The 13732-nt window shown below is 34.5% G+C and overlaps 1 protein-coding gene across 11 annotated transcripts in view; it reads right to left on the bottom strand.

Annotated features, from left to right (window-relative positions):
* Nucleotides 1-13732, bottom strand: part of MAGI2 (membrane associated guanylate kinase, WW and PDZ domain containing 2) — a 1337104-nt gene that overhangs the window by 457927 nt on the left and 865445 nt on the right. For all 11 annotated transcript variants that reach the window (XR_009505080.1, XM_059934073.1, XM_059934076.1 and 8 more), the window contains exon 6: nucleotides 4883-4962. Coding sequence is in view for 10 of the 11 variants with exons in the window: in XM_059934073.1 (XP_059790056.1) it covers nucleotides 4883-4962 (80 nt within the window). In the remaining variant the exon portion in view is untranslated. The remainder of the gene's footprint in view (nucleotides 1-4882; nucleotides 4963-13732) is intronic.

Raw genomic sequence — 13732 nt, 5'->3', positions numbered from 1 at the left:
AAATTTAATGAGAAAGTAGGCCAAAGTCCCTATTTAAGGGAAATAAATTATGTAGTTTAGAAAAAGAATTTGAACTATGAAAATAAAAATAAAAGTATGCATGTCCAAATCTTTCTGTCATTTCTATAAAACTCACTTAAGAAATGACCTGAAAAAAAAAAAAAAAAAGAAATGACCTGAAATTAATTAGCGTTTTCTATTATTTTAGAAAGGTAACCTCCTTATCTTGGAAAAAATCCATTTAATAAATATTATGAAACAAAGCTTATGCTATCTTTGTTCATGAGCATTTCGGACATAGCTTTTTTTTTTTTTAAGACAGATTAAGTAATAGTTCAAAGCTTTAGTTAATTTAAGTTGAAATGCAGTTTTCATGTAGGTAAAATGGTTAAGATTATGTGATTTTTTTTTTCCTGTGATAACATGAAACAACTCACTTACAATTCATAGATACAGAATACAGAAATGAAGTCACCCAATTCATACAGCTCTCATTATAACTTTGTGAAACTTAGAGCTAGTTTAACAGAATGGGGGGGGAACCTCCAATCTATTAATATTAGGCTGGAATTAGCTAGCTGGATTAGTTTTGCCTACATGGGTTTGTTCTTTTCTACCTCTTCAGGACACCCTAGAGAAATTAAAGGCTCTTAATGTAGGCCAACCATTCTGAATTTCTTCCCCGTTGTCTTCTATGAGACTAATTTGTTGGCTCAGAGCATACTCGAATGAAAATAAAGAAGCAGTTATTTAGAGCCTATGGTGCAACAAACTCTGTCCTTCTTGTTTGTGAAACTAAATGTGCATGAAATAGATATCATTTCCATTTACAGGTAAGAAAACCTAGGCTCCCAGAGATTAAGTACCTGCCTAAAAGCCCACAGATTTGGATTTGGAATACAGTTTTCCCTGACTACAAATCCTATATAATTTCCTCTCCTGAATACAATACTGTAGTCCTACTGACTTTAGTCACTTTTCAACTTTATAAAGAGTCCTACCGGGATTGAATCACTTTTGATATTGACCATAATTCAGTGATTCATGTGGAATGTGTCACCACTGGGATGTTTATGATTGGAAATATCTCAGACAAACATCACACTGCTGATTCTCAGGACTGGGGACAATATGTTGGTGCTTGATATACAGTTCAACCAATCTTGCATCCACATTATTTAATAGTTTACTGTTATTTCTGTTGCATTTTGCAAAAGACTATATTGGCTTGCTAAACAGAACTCCCCCAAATCCTAATATTAGAGTCTTATAGTAGGTGGAGACTTTTTTCTGCCATGTAGACTGGTGCTAAAATTCCAAAAATGCACAGAGCTGTGACAAATGCACAGAATGCAATGACTTCAGTATTTTCAACCATATTTTGAGAGAAGGAAGTATGTTTTTATGTTTAGTAGCTGTGTTATCCTTCAAACAAAAAAGCAAAATGATTGCTTTGGTGTCAACAGAATAAGTAGTTGTTTAATAAGTATTTGTACTGAGCCATCCATGGTGGTTTTTCCCTCCTTGATACCAATGAGAAGACATTTGCTAGTTTTTTCTCTCACCCAAGAATAATTTAAATCAGTTGATACTTCCTTCCATCTCTCTTTTACTTGACTTCATCTTATCATAGGTGACTAAGTAATTACCTTCAGGCATCTATGTAAACAGAACTGAAGAAGCATACATTTACAGATCCATATCTACATACACACACATACATATGTACATTCATAATAGTATGCACACATACATAACATGGAATTCAATCTTGAGGGATTAAGTATGATTATAATGATAATAAAGAATTTATAGCATACAACCCAGTAAAGTCTAAAATGTACAATTTAAAAATTACTGCACTAAAATTTCTGCTTCCAGGTAGGATGAAGTGATCAGGTTAAGAGAACACATAGAAAATCTAGATCAAATATAACAAATAAACAATATAAAGGAATCAGAGAACTGCTGAAACAACAGATCTAAAATGGTCTAAGAATCTGAAGAGGAAAGAATCCTGGAGAGGTAAGGGAGGAATGTTGTAGATGATTTTTGTTGATTCTGGGCTGCGGGAAGGATCCAAACTTGGCCTGGAAGAAGGCCATCACTGGGGTTGAGAGAAACCAGCAGACTGTTCAGAGTCTTGAGGGACTGACAAAGCTCTAACACAAGCCAATCATTCCATGATGACATCTGTCAAATTCAGAAGATGCAAGGTCTGGAGGCAAAAAACTAAGCTAAAACCCCTGAAAAGCACTACAGATTTTTGGTAGTCTTGCATTACTGAGAAGAAAAATATTTTAAAAATATTGGTGTTCAAGACCTGCCCAGGGGCAGGCTCCACATGGATACACCAGGCCAGGGTTCATCCTCGGACCGAGTCCAGCCTGCCCCTATGGTTTGTATGGTCCAAGAGCTAAGAACAGTTTATATAATTTTAAATGATTGAGAAAAAAAATCAAAAGAAGAATAATATTTTAATTCATGAAACTCAAATTTCTGTGTCTATGAGCAATGCTTTATTGAAATATGTCTATACCCTTTATTTATATATTGACTTTGGTCACTTTTGTACAACAATGAGTAGTTGCAAAGAAACTGGGAGACCAAAGCCTAAAATATCTACTACCTGACACTTTATAGAAAATATTTGCTGACCTACAATAGGCTGTTAGTTGAAACTCTGGGTGGGCAAACACCCTAAGAACAAAAGTAAACCAGAGGTAGACTGGGTCTCACCAAAGCTCAACCCAACCTCATGTTGGCTCAGCTCTGATTGGATTAAGGTAATTAGCCTCCACTCTATCTCCATGGTGGAAGAAGGATAAATCTTTGCTAGTGAAAGATATTATCATCTTAAGCCTCTACAATTTTTATACACATTTTATACATATTTCAGCATTCAGAAAACTACTAACTTTTTTGATCTGAGCTGACCTGTGATAGATATAAAGAAGCCTGTCTTAACTAGTAGGCTCAACAGCAATCCATTAACATCCAACATTTCAAACAAGCAGTTTTAATCTATGTTATTTAAAGAAAAATAAAACAGAAGTAACAGTATGACCAAAAAGCACTTTTCTTGGTAAGAAAACTTAAAATATGTGCCTGGAATAATAGCATTCTAACTAGATGTTAGTTTACATTGTAAAATACTCCAGTAACATATGAAACAAAATCTATGAATTACGTATTTTGTAGAAAAAGAAAAATAGTAATTAACCAGTTATAAATCATTCTGAGCTATAAGACTGTATTCTAGGACTCATTTTTTAATATCACATGAATTCACAGGTACTGGTATCATATTTTAGGCATCTACCATGCTGAGAAGACAGATGAGTACAGATATGGGAAAAACTGATAACATTGAAATGTTACAGTTACACAAAATGTTAAGCCTACATCTCTCCCAGGATTTTAAAATTTGACTTTAATAGCCTTTTATAATGAAAAGAACAACTCAAATGTACAAGACAGCTGAGAAGTTCAACAGGTACAGAACTGCAAAATCATTGAAATCATTTTAATTAGTATATATTAAGGTTTTATATCTGTGGCATCAGTAAATCATAACTCCCAGATATAGCAGATCAGGTCATTTTAATTTATAACCTATCATAATTTGCAACATATGTCTTATTAGTGCCAATGAAATGTAACCTAATTGTGCTCAAAAGTCAGGTCACAAAATAATTGTAAAAGATTCACACACATATAGCTATACTTTTATACAGAAGGCATACAGACATAGCTATGAATATAAAATTATATGTAGTGATAAAAGTTAGACATGTATGCATTCAAACATATACATATAACCGGTAAACTGATTTTTTTATGTAGCTCAGTTGTATAACCAGCTTGTGAACAGTTACCTTATAACATAGGAATGAACAATATTATCTTGATATTGTCTGAGAAAGACAGAATTACCATTAAAATAAAAGGACTTTTACAATTATAGACTTTTAAAAAAGTTGACTTTCTAAAAACTTTTTTAAAAGTTTTAAATACTCCTCATCACTTTCCTCACTTTTAGAGCTCTTCAATGATAGATGCCTCTGAACAAGGCTCTGATAATTTGATCAGATAAAGGCTGTGAATGTGGTCAAATAACGAATCATCAGGAGTATATGCTATTTATCATTTTAGACGAATTATAAGTACTCTTTTAACATTAAACTCAATGTTAAAAAAACTTATAAGTATCATCAGTAACAGACTTCATTTATATAATTTACTAATTTAAAAACAAGGTTTACTTTCATCTAATCCTCGAAATTATTTTTAAAAACTCTTCACATAGATGAAAACAGTCAATTTTTAAGCAAATTAACGTCATTACATTGGGAACTGGAAAATACTAAAGATAACCCAGCACATTCATGCAATTAATTGTTGTATTTAAGTGTCTGATTAAAGGAAAGAAGCCATACGTATAAATCTTTATATCACCGATTCCTTAATAACTAGAAGAATGCTATGCCTCAAAACACAAAAATAAAATATTACTTATAGTGCCACAATACTTTTCTCTGTACACCATATTTAATTCCAATGAAAAGATCAGAGTCCTCAGAGAGACATATTGCAAACAAAAACTCCCTAGTAGGTGGTGGGAAGTCAGGCCAGGAGTCAAGCAGAACCCATAGAGATGACAGAGCTGTGATGTCCAGCACAGTCCCCTCAGAGAGAAAAAGGAAAACCACATGGCACTGCTGAAATGCCGAGTTAATTCTTTCTCCTATCTGGGCATTAAATATTACAGCTTTAAAATTATCTCAATCAGATTATGGCTTCTTTAGACAAGACCCTCTTTTAAGAAACACACATTCTCAAAGTGCAACGCCGAAACACCATAAAAACTTAAATAACCTACCATTTTCTTTGCATTCTTCTGGAGGTTTAGCCTTTTTCGCAAGTCGTGGATCCAGCCATGATGTTGTCTTTGTGTTATGGCTGAAAAGAAAAGAAATCACTCTGAACAGACACATACTGAAAGGAATCAAGTTTATTCCTTAAGAAAAAAAAAAAAAGAGGGGGTTAGACCAACAAAATTGCAATCGATACACTTAATTTGCTTACTGGTTCTAAGTAGCCCTGAAGGAGGTGTAAGAGTAATCGTGCAAGGCAGCTGTAAAATTGGCAACCTCAGCTCCCTGTCCTCAAAGCAGCTATTTTTATTAAAATCAACTAGAATGTTGCCAAGTTAACCTCATTGAAAATGCAGAACTCATCCAGAGCAAAAGGAATTTATTACAAATACAGGATTCTCCAGTTGGAAGCGCACAGTTCGCAGGCTCTGATACTGTTTCCTGAGTTTTGCAAAAGAATTATTTTCATCTTAAACCTGCTCTTTCATAAATGGTTGTTTTGTTACTCTTTAACTACAGAGCTGGTAGAGGCAGTACAAAAGTGATGCAAATTATAGCATGTTCTTGGGATTCCTACATTTTCTCAAAAAGTAATTAATAGCAATTTCATTAACCCACATTTAGCTATCTTCCATCTAAATACTTTCAATCCAGCTAGGAAGATAGATAAAAATGTCTGTACTCTAGCATTTCTGGAATGGAATTCTGGGAATTAATAATTTTTCATGACAGTTCCATTTTAAAAAACGTTTTCTGGGAAGTCTTTTGCCAGAAATTTAAAAAGCAAAGGAGAGAGGTTATTAGAGCAGTGTCTTGAAAAGAGGTCCTGGAATTACCTGCATTGGAATCACCTGGTGGACTTATTAACAATGCATATTCTGGTAGTTTGGTAGTTCTCATAGAACTACCAAATCAGAATCTTTGAGGTGGAGCCGCAAAATCTCCATCTTTGGCTAGCACTCCAGATGATTCTTATGCACACTGTAATTTGTTACTTGAGAACTACTCGAAACCATACATTGGAGCTAAAATCTTTACTGTGAATAGCTGTCTCAAGTTACCTCATCTATCAATGGACAAATTATCAAGGATGTGACATCTGTGAGGGCTTCAGAAATGAGCAGTCACAGGTGTAGAAAAGTGACGTTTATATAGGGAAGAGTCAGAATGCAACGTGAAAGGAAAAAGTGGGAAAAAAAGGTTGGAAATATAAACTAAAGCCAGATAATAGAGATCTTTGAACACAGTTGTAAGGAAGCCAAAATTATAATATCAATTCACATGTATTTGCTCTTTCTTCAGTGAAATTTAACTATATTTTATCATATCAGAGCTACAAGTGTTAGCTAAATAATCTGATGAACCAATCTGCACTTAAAGCAAAGTTCAGAAAATTCTCCCAGGAAGCATATTTCATAGCAAGCTTCTAGAGTTTAAGTGCCTACTTAATGAAGGGAATTTCAAGGCAGAAAGGAGGAAGGATGGAGTTAAGGTGGGCAGTGGGCAAATGATTCCAGAGTGTTAAAGCTCTCTTTAAATAGTGTTTTTTGGATGATAGTACATCTGCCTAAGTGTAGAGCCATCTCCGATCTGAGAACTGAGACATTAATATCCTTGGGTCATGAAGTTTCTGCTCTTAAAGAACATTCCCTTTTAGTTCTTACTGTCATGTGGGGTAAAGAGAAAATACTTTCCAATCATTTTCTTCACACTTAGGAACTCCTCAATGACTGATCCCTCTGAGCAGGGCTCTAATAATCTGATGAGATGAAGTCTAGGAATTTGGTGAAATTATAAATTGTCAGGAGAGCATGCTAGCTTTTATTTTCCTCTAATGTGACTTTTGTATAGTGTGATAGTGCTTCATTATCGACTATCAGAAGGATGTAAAGTATTGCAGTATCTCATTCTGGTCCTCATTTACAGTCATGTCAATATCATCTAGTCTTTTTCTCTCAACTAAAGACTTGATGCCCATGGACAGAATGGGGGTTATGAATATCCTGTTGTGAGGATAGTTGCACTGGGTTCAGTGCTTGCTGCTCCCATTTGAAAAATAAAGTCACTGTAAAGATGCTCTTTATAGACATGCCTCAGTTCAAAGTATGTGTGTGTGTTGTGTGTGTGTGTGTGTGTGTGTGTGTATGACAGTGTGTTGATGTCCATGTTTTTATAAACGAGCAACAAATTTGGGAGGTGACTAAGGAAAATAAACTTCCCTTCTTTTTACCCACATCTGCTTCTTCCAAATTCTTCCCCCCTTTTTGGAGGAAAGTCATTTCTAGGTCTCTAAGACATATTCACAAAAGCACACACACGTATGGGTAAGTATGAAGGGGCCATTACTAAGCCACTGCAGGGAGTCAAATTACCATTTCTATACCACACCACCATGGGTCTCAAATACTGGCTAATTTAGTAGAGAAGCATGAATTTCCTAGCTTTCCTGAGTTTCTATAAAGCATTTCATTACAGGATGATTGTTTTTTAGGTTGAGCTAGCATTGACGGTATGTCACTTTAATAGATTTTGACAGCTTGAGTCTCTTATAGTTAACAGCATTTTTAGCTGACCCTCTGAAATGATCCTGAAGGAAAGTGGGTAGTAGTTACCTCCAGCAATTGTCGCAAACATCACATGAAGATACCACACAGTATTTTTCAACAGTGGTTCTCATAAGCCTTGTAATTTGCATGCTTCTTCAAGATGCCTTACAAAGGGGATATTTTTAATGCATTTAGGAGACAATGGACCAAGTGGCTTTCCCACTTCCCTTAAACTATATATTCTTAAACCTCAACAATTCCATTTGAAAATAGGATTCAACATTGGGCAGAAGACTGTGTAAAACGGGACAGTTGAAGGATTTTTCACAATCTGCATACTATCCTTCCTCAAGTTTGAGGATGTGATTTCCTTTCACTTTCATTACTAGAGTAGATTCAGACGCAGGATACCAGTTTTCTGCTTTTCTCCAAGTTGTGGGGAGCACAAATGACAGGAAGGTAAGATGCTAATGTTGTATTATCTTGTATTTCAATACTAGTTTCTTTAACAGGGACACATACACATATAGAGGCTACGTTTGCAAAGAAACTTTTTCTAGCTGAGGAATGGAACAAATGTTTTCGAGGAACTTTGAATCATAATAATATACTACTCTATGTATTTCTATGGATAACGTTAATGTGAGGATTATGAAAAGTGAGGGATCAAGTGGAGTCAGTGGCTATTCAGGTTGTATAACTGTCCTATTTAAAAATCCGGATGAAAACCTTAAAACATGGTCTATCCAAAAGTGTTCTCTGATTTTAAACTGAGTCTATCTGGAGGACTGGAGCAAACCAGAAGTGAAATTTCATTCAACTTCCCAATTCTAGTTTAAATTCATATCAGAATGGCCTTGATGACGTGACAGGCTAACTTGCAATGATTAGAAATTTCTGGATATTTTGTAAGTTTAACCTTTGCCAAATTGACAAAAGCAGCACATTAAATAATATCTTATCTTTTGAGGAAACGTTCTTCTCATACAGAAAATGCTTCCCTTCAACAGGAAAAGCTGCTGACATTATGCCACACCATTGCAAAGTTATTCTTACTATCTTGTAACATTTCCTGATTGTCTACTTTGTCAGGGACTGTTCTAGAACTTTCACAGCTCACTTCATTTGATGCTAATGAGTCTCTGCGGCTCGTATTTTTAACTCCATTTTACAGACAGAGAAAGGAAGGTTGAGAGAAGATAGGTAATTTGTCCAAGGTTACACACCTAGTGCATGAAAGTGAAAGAGCTAGCATTAAACAGACATATCTGATTCCCAAGGCCAAAGTTTTTTTATGATCTGAAACCAGAGGCATACTAAACTTAAAACTTTGCTTTTGATACGGAGGTGCTTTATTTCACTCCCTTGGGGGGTAATCAGAGATCTTTTTCCCACCTCCATAGCCAGTGGTTTACAAACTGAGACCTTTATCTCCTATTTGAGAATAGTAATCACTGATTAAATGACTGTGTTGAATGCCTTGTACTTAGTAGGTATTATATTAAATTGCACATGCATAGAGATGATATAATCACTGGAAACATTTTCTCCTTACAAACCTGAATATTCAAATCACTTTAAAATCAAATTTGAGTATTTTTCCAGAATAAGGTCTTAAAATGGTGATTTATATAATCTACATATGAATATTAGGTCTTAGAGGTTATAAAGAATTAGGTTAATAAAAATGCTATCAAATGAGTGGAGTGTTTATTAGGAGCAAAACAAAATTGTCATATGGGTCATGCCACAGTCTATCCTCCATTCTATCTTTTCATTTACTCTATGTTTGTCCAGTTGGGGCTCAAACTCCATAATGGTTTCTTAGGTCTATATAAGGCTCGATTCAAACCCAATTTTAAGACAAATCCTCTTTTCATTTCTCTTTTCATTGTTTCCTTTTCCTCTCTCCTTCCTACCTTTGTCTTGACACCAAGATCAAAATAATGTTTTCACTACTGCACAAATACTGGATGACATTTCATCAACTGAAATCTGATTAGTAGAATAAGAAACTTTTATTATCAAATACACTCCTTTCCTTAGCTCCATTTTCTCTAAAAAACAGTAACAGACTTAAAACAATGACAAACACATTGAATTTAAAAAGCTCTCTGAAAAAGCCAATTCTGAATCTCAGTCTTTATCTGATAAACTGTGTTTTCATCCTGGGAAATACTAACTCAGAAGAATAATAAGAGATTGAACTCAATAATATCTGATGGCATGAAACATAATAACCTTTTGAACAAGGTAAACAAGGCCCAGGTATATGTTTTAGAGTCCTCTGAGCAATTCAAGATGTATGTGGATGTTAAAGTTCCAACAGTGGTCATGTAGGTTCAGAATCAATAATAACATAGAGATTATTGACTGTATTTTATGTATTTTTTTAAATTAACATTAGTTTTTAGAGGAATATAGACTGATTCCATTTTATACTATAGTCAATAAAATCCTCAGAATGATTACATTGTTTTCTGGAAGATTTTGTCTTCCCTCTAGATCATCATTGCAAAAGGAAGAACTATTAAATGCAATGATTGGATACATCTAATTGATGTTGAGCAGCTGAAGCTTTTTTGTTCAAGACTTGCATTGTGCTACTATCTTTTCTATTTATATGTTGGTAATCCACATAAAAAATTATTGTCAATCTCTATAGTGGTTATCTGTTTCCTAAATAATATTCCTAAAATTTCATTAAGCATATGAATATATGAGTTTGCCATCATATTGTCTTTCATATGTTTAGAAAACATTTTTAAAAGCAGTTTTATCATAAATATTGTTTTGGATATTATGGGTATTTGTTGCATACTGTTTTGTCTAAAACACTTATTTTCTGTTTGGAGATTGCACTAGAATCTTGTGCAGAAAAAAACATATAAAAATATTCAATATATCTACTGTTATTGTAATACAAATTACAGAGAGTAAGTCAAGACAAGATTTCACGACTCATCCTCATCGGTATGTGCTGAGCCTAGAATGAGAAAGCATTAGGCTTTACCAAAATAACGCCTTTTCTTTTCAATAAATTTCTCAAATATTTTGTCTTCTTTTAATAAATGAAAGTTCTAAATTTTTTGAAAATGGTAATTGGCGATTTACATAAAACTTAAGGATATATAGCAACACAAGAAGCAACAGATTGTGTGTCTTATTTAGAATTTAAAAGCAAATTCAGCCTTTACAAAGATTGGGGAAACCATGTATAGCCATGACATTTTTCACAGATGTGATTTTCAGTTTCAAAAGCTTGCTTTAAAAAAATCTATTATTTAAGATGACGTAGCATTCACTGCCATTCAGGAAGATGGTAGTAAACAAATAGGTTCTTGTTGCCGTTTTGTTTTTTGCCAAAGCAATAGCAGTCTCTTGTATGTCATTAACTAAACTGACTCCCAAACAAAGAACTAATTTAATGGGATTCCCAAAGCATGTCAATCCAGATTAATCCTGTGGCAGCTCTTCTTTATGGAACATTTAGCCTCTGCAAAATGAATTTCTGGCTGAGAAACGTATAAAACAAATACTATTTGTACTATAAAAGTTTTTTTTTTTTTTCAGCCAATGCCTGTTTATATATTGGAGGTAGTATGGGATAATGGCAATGGCTTTGCAGGGTCACAAAGCGATAAGACCTTGGGAATGTTAATTTGTCCAAGGGTGCCTCAGAATCTCACCTATAAAATGGGAGTACCTCAGATGCTTTATAGGGTGGTTATGATATAATACATGTAAAGTACGCACCATGGCAAGTTAGTTAAGAGCAAGGACCCTGGAGCCAGAGTATGTCCCATGAAAACATGAATCTTGTCAGTTTTGTTGACCACTATATTCCTAGGGTTCAATAAAACAGTTCCTAGCACACAGTATGTGCCCAATAAATATGTGCTGAAAAAATGAAATCCAACATCCTGGCTTTGTCAATTCCTGGTTATATGACCAAGGGCAAGTTACTTACCTCTATAAGCCTCAGCAGCTTCCTAAAGTGAGAATTAAATAAGCAAAGTGTAAATGCTTAACATACTAGCTATTACTGTTAAACAAGCTGAACACAGCCTGAAAAAAGTAGGCACTCAATATGTGGTAACTATTATTACTAATTTGAATTTACAATTAATATACTGTCTATTTTAAAAGATAATATTAATGAAAAAGATATTATGAGTTAAGGAAACTACTGGTTTTAAATAATATTATGCATTTGAAAGTCTTTTTAAAATTGCTAAACATGTGACATTATAAATGCTTTAAAGCATGTTTGGAAGAGTGCATTCACCTGCATTTAAAATTCTGTTGTTTAAAAATACTTTCTCAGATATTCACCTTTTCCCATTAAATATCACTGTAAGTGATAAAAGGAATCTGCTTTTATTATTCATCAAAGGAAGTAGTTTTGAAGAGTGTGGGAAATACAGTTGGCCCACGTGTTCAGTATTGAGAACAATGACAAAAATTCCTCTCATATTCTAAATGCAGCACTTGTAAAGTACTGAGATATAAACTACTTTGCAATACTGAGTAAATCAGTAATTATTTTAAAACATTATTGCATGGAAGACAAAAAAATGAAATTACTTATTACCTTAACTCAAAACCCACCACAGATATATATATATATATACACACACACACACACACACACATACATGTATGTATGTATACATATACATATATGTGTGTGTATTTCAAAAATATATACATAAATGAACACTTCAGCATAGGTAGAGTTCCCCTCTTCTACTCAGAAATGAGTATATAAATAAATAAATAAATAAATAAATAAATAAATAAATATATATAAATATAAATTTTTACACAGAACTGCAGGGTCCTTCTCCTTTATTTCACTTATTTTATATTTTATCATGATATTTGTTCCATTGGAAACAAGATTCAGTAAAGTGTAATAAGGACGTGTTACCTACCAGGGGAGATTTCCATTACTCTAAGCAACTCTCGCAATATTCGTACCAGAGTAGTTTTCACTGGTATCATCAGCTCTCCTTACCTCACAAATCTCTATTTTTCTGTCTCTTCTACCTTTTCTTCTGTCTGTTTCACCTTCCTCTTAACTTACTCTACTTTCCCTTTTTATTTTCTTTTTTTACTATGATTTTGCTTCAGGACTGCAAACTTTTATGTTACAAATAATATTTGTTTTTTAAGTTTCTTGGTCAGAAATTCTGGGACATATCATGACTTAGTCCCTAGGAAACTCCTAATGCCCCATCATGGTCCCTCTCCTGTCCCTGCATCCTTCTGTACCAGATTGATTCCAAGGGACTTTTATAGTATAGATTTAATTTACATAAGAATTCATTATGAATTCAACAGCAAAGATACCCACAGATTAATGACAGTGGGTTGAAATGTTTATTTTGTCAAATGTAGTTAGGAAGGAAAGATGTATTCCCGAGCAAAGAGTGAAAGCAGTCAGGAGAAAATTAACTGAGAGAAAAGTACAGCAGAGTGAAATGCAGGCTAGTGAGAAAGGAAGAGGCAGCGCAGGTTGTGATGGTGTGAAAATGGGGGACCATATGAGAAAGACACTGATCCCTCCCTGCTCTGTGACACCTGAGCTTATCACACTGAGTCTTGAGAGTCAAAGTAAGCTTTTTGAAGGAAGACAAGACAGATCTCAGACCTCAAGCTGGTCTTGGTGAAGGGTGGGCCAGGGGACGCCTCCGTTCTGTGAATGACCTCTTTAAGCAGGCATTTGCCACTGCCTCTTACATTAATCACCTTTCCATCACACGCTCACTTCAGCCCTTACTCCAGGCTTCTTCTCTCTCCCTGACCTCTGGATGAGTCTCCCTCAGCATTAGCATTCTCACTGCGAATCAAACTGTCTCCTTTTTTTTTGTCTTAATTTTTCAGCTCAACATCTCTGCTCCTAAAACTACCAGTCTTCTCACTGGTCTTTGCAATGACAGTTCCTATACCTGGAGTGCTCTATCTACCTGTTACCAACTTTTCAAGTCTATGTTATTTTACCTTCCCTAGGATGCTTCCTTTTATTAAGTCTACACTAAGCGTATCCTTCTCTGAATAGGATCACAAAACTCAAAAATCATTGTTTACTAATTAACTATTCCTCTTATTCTCTCTTCCCCAACTTGACAATAAATTTAAGAGCAGGGACAAAATCTAATGAATCTTTGGATTCTGACACTGGATGACTGACTAGAATATTAATAGAGTCATTTGGGTCGATTCTCCCAAGTCCTGACAGAGCCTCATCATTTACTATAAACCATGAACACAACTTCTGTCTTACGAGAAGTCCTTTTTCTCCAC

The sequence above is a fragment of the Balaenoptera ricei genome, chromosome 9, assembly GCF_028023285.1.
Source record: "Balaenoptera ricei isolate mBalRic1 chromosome 9, mBalRic1.hap2, whole genome shotgun sequence".
NCBI classification, from domain to species: Eukaryota; Metazoa; Chordata; class Mammalia; order Artiodactyla; family Balaenopteridae; genus Balaenoptera; species Balaenoptera ricei.
This window is presented reverse-complemented; position numbering and strand designations above follow the sequence as displayed.